The sequence below is a fragment of the Bufo gargarizans genome, chromosome 4 (assembly GCF_014858855.1).
Source record: "Bufo gargarizans isolate SCDJY-AF-19 chromosome 4, ASM1485885v1, whole genome shotgun sequence".
Classification (NCBI taxonomy): domain Eukaryota; kingdom Metazoa; phylum Chordata; class Amphibia; order Anura; family Bufonidae; genus Bufo; species Bufo gargarizans.
The window spans coordinates 534240499-534248634 of NC_058083.1; the positions used below are offsets into that span (position 1 = coordinate 534240499).

Here is an 8136-nt window from a genome sequence, read left to right on the forward strand (position 1 = left end):
CAAGTAGGGACAAACACCAACAACAGCCCAGACATGTAACAACCAAGAAGCCGTACAACACACCCTGAACATAAACCCACACCTAACAAACAACAAGTGAGGGTAAAGGTACAGGGAGAGTAGAAAAGGGAGGACAATTTCTGCTTCATAAGGTGGCCCTAAAGGACTGGGCTGGAACACCCAGGCAGGGAGGAAAGCTCCAACACCAAGCAAGGCTGTAGTACAACTGTAACCAGCAAGCAAGCCACAGGTTTATATCAAGCTTGCGGCCACACCCAGGAAACACCTTAATCCCCAGTAGCCAGAAGATTAACCCCTTGCTCAGCAGGGAGGCACACCTTAAAGGGGAAGTGCACGTGCAAACCACAAACTATACGTTGCCCTTGGCAACCAGTCTGCACGGCAACCGCGTCACGGTCAAACACCAAAATGACCGTGACACAAACACATGAAGAGAATTCCAGCACTGCACTGGAGCCTTATAAAATCTCTTTATTCATGCGATAAAAAATTCAACATACCGGTACAGAAGTCAGTTACAAGTTTCAGATCCAACAGCCTTTACTCATCGCACAGTTCTCAACAGGAGGTTTTTGTCCTCCCTGCACTCACCTTAAGAAACCTATGTAATGGTTTGTCATTTATACTGTCCCAGTAAAAGTCCCCAACTACTACTGTTCTTTGTACCAGGTAGCAAATTATGCCATAAATAAGAAATGTTGGGGTTGAAAAATATTAACGACTTCTTTTCTGATCTGTAAGATGTTTTATTGCATGGGATAAAGAGATTTTACCTGGATGCCTGTGCAGTGTTGGCTTTCTCCTCACATGATTGTCAGCTTTAAAATAAGACCTGGCTTGCATCGATAGTTTCTTCACAAGCTGAGATCCTGCCATATGTAGTAAGAATGTTTGAGTTGCATTATGTCCTGTACTTCTGACCGGTAGTGTCCTCTCTTCAGTGTAAGTTCTCTCATGTGTAGCAAGACTTTTTTTTTCCCGACAAAAGCATTTCCCACATTCTGGGCATGAATATGGCTTCTCTCCTGTCTGAGTTCTCTCATGTCAATCCAGAATACATTTCCTGGTAAAAGATTTTCCACATTCTGACCATGAAAATGACCTTTTATCTCTGTGATTTCTCTCATATAAGGAAAGATCAGATTTCCTTTAAAATGTTTCCCACATTTCATTTTTTTTCTTGTTTTGCCAATTAATGATTGCTTAGATGAAGGTTTCTTGTGACCAGCAGTATCAGTGGATAGATCTCAGCTGTGAAGGATTGAGGGTACATTAGGAATTATTGAATCATCTTGTGTGGGATTGTTATCTTCTACTTCATTATAGGGTGGTAGATGGAGATGCTTATGGGAATCTCTCATCCTGTCTTCACCTAGAAAATTAAAACAACATTTTCCTACTTTCCCAAAACAAATTTTATTTATAATAATCGAGCTTTATTGAGACAATATCAAGTTAGGAAGCATGACGTAAATAGGAGAAATTATCAAAACCAGTGCTAATGGCAACCAATCCCATTCCAACTATACTTTTTAAGGCAGCTTTTGGAAAATTAAAGAAGGGATTTGATTGTTTGTCTTGGGCAACAACTCAATTTTATTTCCCTACAAGCTTTAATACATGTTCTCTTTTGTCTTCGCTGTCATGCTTTATTTGTGCTTTATATATTATGAAAACTACTTTCTTTCTTTTTTTACTTACACCTATCCTTTCGATTCTCTGTATCCTCAAACCCCATTACTGGTGGCATATTTTAGGCATTTAGGATGAATCATTTTTTCCACTGTTGCCTTCCAACTTTTTGGGCAGTCTTGGGCACATACAACTTATGGGTTTATTTCATTACGTTTTATAAAAATATGTTACCTTCATTCTGCAGGTCAGTATGATTATGGTTTTCCCAAATAAGTATAGGTATGCCATGTACTTATCTGCCCGCGCTACCATGGCAATCTCTGCATCGCTATGGTGGCTATGGGAAGCTGGGCCAATTGGGCTTGGTGTTGGCATGATGTGCTTATTGTTGGCAGAATATTTAAACAGGCAACTACTGGCCACAGTTGCCTGTGATTGGTCTTTTTTGCGCCACTGTTTGTACCTCGGCATTTCTGATTGCTGACCCATTCCTGAATTCGACAATTTGACTCCTGATGTAACTTCCTGGTATTGAACTGTTTGGTATTATACTCAAGAGTTTGTTTCTCATGTTGGTTCATTCTCTGGTTCCAACCTGTCCTGTCTGACTTCTGTTTCCCCTTTAGTTTAGGTCCTGTGCACTTATCAAGGTGAGAGGTCATCAAGCATTTTGGTGCCGCTACAGGATCATTACCTGCTTCACATGAGGAGATATAGCCCTTAGAAATTGTCTCGTGAGTAAGAGCTGCAGGTTTATGCAGCTTTCACTGGCACCTGTTTCTAAAGGCCTTGGACCATGATCTTGTTTTGAAGCCTAGATTGTCAGCTTCAAATAAATAACACAGTTCAGCTCACCCCTTTTCTCATGGATACTCTCTAAATGCATGGAAGGTTTTGGAGCAAATTATCAAACGTGAAGAGAAATCCAGCACTGCACAGTGATCCAGATAAAATCTCTCTATTCTATAAAGTAGCACTTCCAACATACTGGTGCAGTTGTTTACAAGTTTAGGACCCAACAGTCTTTACTCATAGCATAGTTATCAATGGGAGGTTTCCATCCTCCCTCAGCTCACCTGAGGACATCTGTGTAATGGGTTGACAGGTGTGCTGCCCCAGTCAAACTCCCCAACTGCCGCTTTCCTTGAAGCAAGTAGAAAACTATCCTATGAGTAAAGACCGATGGGTCTGAAACATATTTGCGACTTCTATACTGGTCTGTTGGATGTTTTATCACATGAAATAAAAGAGATTTTACCAGGATCCCCATGCAGTGCTGGATTTCTCTTCTCCTGATTGTCAGCTTTAAAACAAGACCTGGCTTGTATCTATAACTGATTCACAGACTGAGATCCTGCCATCTGTAGTAAGAATGTGTAAGTTACATTATGTCTTGTATTTCTGACTTATATTGGCTTCTCTTTTCCGTGTGAGTTTTCTGATGTTTAGCAAGACTTGAAATATGACTAAAAGATTTTCCACTTTCTGAACATGAAAATGGCTTCTCCTCGGAGTGAACTTTGTGGTGTCTAACAAGACGTGATTTCTGACTAAAAGATTTTTCACATTTTAAACATGAAAATGGCTACTCCCCTGTGTGAGTTCTCTGATGTTTAACAAAACACGATTTCAGAATATGGCTTCTCCCCTGTGTGATCTTTCTGATGTATATGAAGATCTGATTTCTGAATAAAACGCTTACCACATTTAGGACATCAAAATGGCTTCTCTTCGGTGTGAACTCTTTGATGTCTAACAAAAGATGATTTCAGACTAAAACATTTACCACATTCAGTACATGAAAATGGCTTCTCCCCTGTGTGAGCTCGCAGATGTCTATGAAGATCCGATTTCTGACAAAAAGATTTTCCACATTCAGGACATGAAAACGGCAGCTCCCCTCTGTGAGCTTTCTGATGTCTAAGAAGATACGAATTCTGACTAAAACACTTCCCACATTCAGGACATGAAAATGGCTTTTCCCCTAAGTGGCTTTTTAGATGGATCTTAAGTTGTGATTTCCGACTAAAACATTTCCCACATTCTGAACATGAATATGGCTTCTCCCCTGTGTGAGCTCGCTGATGTCTATGAAGATTTGATTTCTGACTAAAACACCTCCCACATTCAGGACATGAAAATGGTTTTTCCCCTAAGTGGCTTCTTAGATGGTACACAAGTAGTAATTTCCGACTAAAACATTTCCCACATTTTGAACATAAAAATGGCTTCTCTCCTGTGTGAGTTCTCTGATGTTGATCCAGAAATAATTTCTTGCTAAAAGATTTTCCACATTCTGAGCATGAAAATGACTTTTTCACTCCATGATTTCTCTCAAGCAAGAAAAGATTAGAATTCCTTTTAAAATGTTTCTGTTTAGTTCTTGTTCTGCCAATCAGTGTTGAAGGTTTCTTGTGTCCAGAAGTATCGGTGGATAGATCTCCTCTGTGAAGAACTGAGGGTACATTAGGAGTTATTGAATTAGCTTGTGTGGTATTGTTATCTTCTGCTTGATGGTAGGAAGAGAAATGGAGATGCTTATTGGAATATCTTATCCTGTCTTCACCTAGAAAATGAAACAAAATTTTCTTACTTTCCCAGATCCAATTTTTTTTTATTAATCAGTCGAGACAGGAAACATAAAATAAATAGGAGAAATTATTAAAACTGGTGCTAGTGGCAACCACTACCATTCCAACTATCATTTTTCAGGCAGTCTTTGTAAAAGTTAAAGTGATTTGATTGGCTTTCTTGGCCAACAACTCCATTTTCCTTTCAACAAGTTTTTGTACATCTTCTGGTTTTGTTGTCGTGCTCTATTTTGCTTTACATATTATGACAATTACTTTCCTCTTTCTTTTTTAACTTACACCTATCTTTTTCAATTCTCAGCCTCTGAATCCCCTAAACCATTTCACTGCCTACCTATTTTTGGCTTTTAGGAAGAATAATTTTTTCCATTGTTGCTTTCTAGATTTTTTGCCAATCTTAGTGCACATACAACTTACTGATTTATTTTCATTAAAGAGATATTCCGGTTAGAACAAGTTATTCCCTGGGATGACTACCAGATCGGTTGGGGCCCTACCGCTGGGACCCCCACCGATCACAAGAACGGGGGCCTTATACCCCCGGCAGGCCCCTTGCTGCTCCCTTGAAATGACTGGGGTGGAGTACAGTGCTTGTCTATCTCTGGAACTCCCATAGAAATGAATGGAGTGGCCGCGTGCATTTGTGCGCCTCTTCGGTATTTTCAGGGGAGCAGCCTGCAGGGGGTATGGTGCCCCCAGCAGTAGGACGCCCACCGATCTGATAGTTATCCCCTATCCTGTGGATACAGGATAACTTGCTCCAACTGGAATACCCCTTTAACTCTTTCTAAATAGGAATGTGAAAAAACTTGAAACTTCTTACTGAGTTGATTATGAATCTTTAACCACTTCACGCAATTGGATGTAACTGTATGCTAACTTACAAAGGCATCCGGGCTGCCATGTACCTAAGGCAGATCAGGCTTGGTGTAAGTGTAACAGTGACAATACAGTGCATTGCAATAGATGACTATCAAGCCCACTGGATCTTCAAGAAAAAGGTGGGGGAAAAATAAAAGAAAAAAAGTTGAAAAAAAAAATAACAATTTCTTTTATAAATAAAAAATAAAATTGTCTTTTCTCATATGAAAAAAATAAAAAAAACACAATTGGTATCGGCGCATTCGTAATGACCTGATCTATAAAAGTATCATGTTACAAATCCCACGAGGTGAACACTGTAAAAATAAATTATGTAACGAACAATGATGATATTCCTGTTTTTGTCACCTCACCTCCACAAAAAATAAATAACAAGTATTCAAAAAGTCATATATATCAATAAAAACTACAGCCTGTCCCACAAAAACAAGTGCCCTCACAGCTACATTGGTGAAAACAAACATTTTATGGACTTTAGTATAGGGCAAAGAAAAATTCATTTTTAACACCAAAGTGATTTTATTCTGAAAAAGTTGTAAAACATTAAAAAATATAAATTATTTTGTTCTGTGGCCATATCAACCCACAGAACAAAATAATCCTATAATATTTACTGCAAGAGTAACCACATAAAAAATAAAAATAAACAACACTGACAGAATTGCCATTTTTGTCCACTTCACAACCACAAAAAAAATTGTATAAAAATTGAACAAAACGACATATACAAACATGAAGGATGCCAATAAAAACTACAGCCCGTCCCGCAAAAATCAAGCCCCCAAACAGCTACATTGGGGAAGAAATAAAAATGTTATGGGCCCTAAACTCATTTCAGCAAATTGTTAGAAAATCCTGATGCCGCTCCTTCCCTTCTGAATGCTGCCGTACTCCCAAACAGCGGTATTTGATCACATATGGGGTGTTGCCGTATTCAAGAAAAAATGCATAACAAATTGTGGGGTGCATTTTCTCCTGTTACCCCTTGTGAAAATGAAGAATTTGATGCTAAAACAACTTTATGTTAGAAATGTGTTTCTAAATTCTATGAAACTCTTGTTGGATCAAAGCATTTACTTCACCACTAGATTTATTCCTTGAGAGGGGTAGTTTTCAAAATGGTGTCACTTTTTGGGGGTTTCTTTCTATGACCCCACAAGGGTCTCTACTCTATAATGTTCCACAGGTCTCTACTCTATAAATATGTCACTTCTCTCATCCCTCCTGAGACCTTTTTCTTCGGATGAGGTGCATGGAGAGCTGGAATATGAGGTCACTAAAATTTTAGGTTCCAGAAGAGTAAGATAAGGTAAAGTACAATATCTGGCTCACTGGAAATGTGATGGACAAAAGGAGAGATCATGGGTTTTTTATAGAGATATGCATGCAGACAAATGAATTAAGAAAGTTCATGAAACTCATCTGGATAAGCATGGGTCGTTGGTTAAGGGTCCAGTGGTTCCTCCTTAAAGGTGGGTACTGTCATGTACTTGCTTACACCATTGCTGTGATCCTAGCCTCTAGCCACCACTATTTAGTTGCTGAGGCTGGTCAACCTATCAGGGACCAGGTACCAATCAGGCTTGTTGCTGGCATCATGTGCTTCCAGTATTTAAACAGACAACTTTTGGCCAAAGTTGACTGTGATTGGTCCTCTTTGCCACACAAGAATGTTTTGCTTCACTGTTTGTACCTCTGGATTTCTGACAACTAACCCACTCTGGTATTGGACTCCTAGTTTATTTCTCATTTTGTTTCTGACATTTATTCTCTGGCCTGTCTGACTTTTGTTTCCCCTCTCGTTTAGGTCCCATGCAATTATCCAGGTTATGGACCTTCGACCAGTTGGGGACTGCCATTTAGGAAAGATCACCCACGTAGGTAGGGACAGTGTTGCGGGTGGAATTTAGAGCTGCATTGTTCCCTACTTTACGTGACATGTTATATATGTTTTAGCAACTTTTGTGTAAAAAAAAAAAAAATGGGTTGTTTTTTTGTGGGACTAATTGACAGCAATTCTTGCAACAGATTTTACAAAAAGCCTAAAAGCAACAATTCCTTTCCTATAATAGAGCACAGTTCCATATCCTACAAGATCTTCCTCACCATATATTGGTGCAATGTGTCACCCTAAAACCACCACTAGACTTGCTTCAGGACTGTGTACTTCCTCTGGCTCTTTAGGGGCCAGCTCGTGTTTGTCCTAATCTGTCTGGCTTATGACTAGCCAGGGTTATTTTAGGCACCCTCCCCTGTGGAAGGGTGCCTGAGCATTTGGTACTAGTTGCCAGGTTCCTGCGAAGGTGCATCATTACTCTGCTCATTTGCCATGTATCAATCTCTTCCTTTTAACAGGATTTCACCCTTTGCTGCCTGACTTTTTGACTGTTTACTGGATTGCACAAACACTACCTGCCCTGACCTCAGCTTGTTTCCTGATTACACTTATGGATGAGCAGCCACTGAATAGAAACTACTCCAAGAGGAGGTGGTCTGGTTGTTCCCCCACAGTAGAGTCCATATGAATAAAAGGGTGAAAAGCATGGGGTCCAATTACTCCTTTTGGAAAAGCCCGAAGCCAAATCTGTTCAGTGGCACAGTGGATCTACAACCGCTTCTTCAACACTAACTTTCAAAACGGTTCTCTCCTCTACAGTCATGGAAGGTCTCCTCTTACCTGGTGATGTAAGAGACTGCTGATTCTCCATCATGACGTCCTTGTACAGATCCTTGTGTTTTGCTAAATATTCCCACTCCTCCATGGCGAAATAGACAGCGACATCCTGACATCTTATAGGCACCTGACAACACAAGAATACAGTCATTACCAGACGCCTCCCTTGGCGTTATTGTATAATGTCCCAGCATTCCCAGCAGCGCTCACCTCTCCGCTCAGCAGCTCAGTGATCCTGGTGGTAAGTTCTAGGATCTTCTGCTCATGTATCAGGGAATGAGGTGGAGGCTCGGTGATGGGGCTCTGGGTCCTGCTCCATTCTCCTGACAAACG

General features: G+C 40.1%; 2 protein-coding genes across 3 annotated transcripts in view; one reads left to right on the top strand and one right to left on the bottom strand.

Annotated features, from left to right (window-relative positions):
• Nucleotides 1-8136, top strand: part of LOC122934742 (oocyte zinc finger protein XlCOF6-like) — a 398458-nt gene that overhangs the window by 215730 nt on the left and 174592 nt on the right. The window lies entirely within an intron of this gene.
• LOC122934821 (gastrula zinc finger protein XlCGF62.1-like) lies at nucleotides 703-8020 on the bottom strand. Of its 2 annotated transcripts, XM_044290525.1 has the most exons (3): nucleotides 7807-8020; nucleotides 3359-4222; nucleotides 703-1393 (listed from the first exon to the last, which is right to left on the bottom strand). In XM_044290525.1, the coding sequence occupies exons 1-2, from the start codon at nucleotides 7952-7954 to the stop codon at nucleotides 3372-3374; spliced, it is 999 nt and encodes a 332-aa protein (XP_044146460.1). In that variant the 5' UTR covers nucleotides 7955-8020; the 3' UTR covers nucleotides 703-1393; nucleotides 3359-3371. The 2 variants fall into 2 exon arrangements, with proteins under 2 accessions (XP_044146460.1, XP_044146459.1); XM_044290524.1 differs by lacking the exon at nucleotides 703-1393 and having other exon boundaries at nucleotides 1408-4222.

Excerpts from the sequence above, each read along its gene's own strand:
- LOC122934821 (XM_044290525.1), bottom strand. The coding sequence starts at position 7,954 with ATGACTGTATTCTTGTGTTGTCAGGTGCCTATAAGATGTCAGGATGTC. Across the intron at positions 4,223-7,806 it reads GCAGTCTCTTACATCACCAG|GTGAAGACAGGATAAGATAT; the intron begins GTAAGAGGAGAC and ends TTCATTTTCTAG.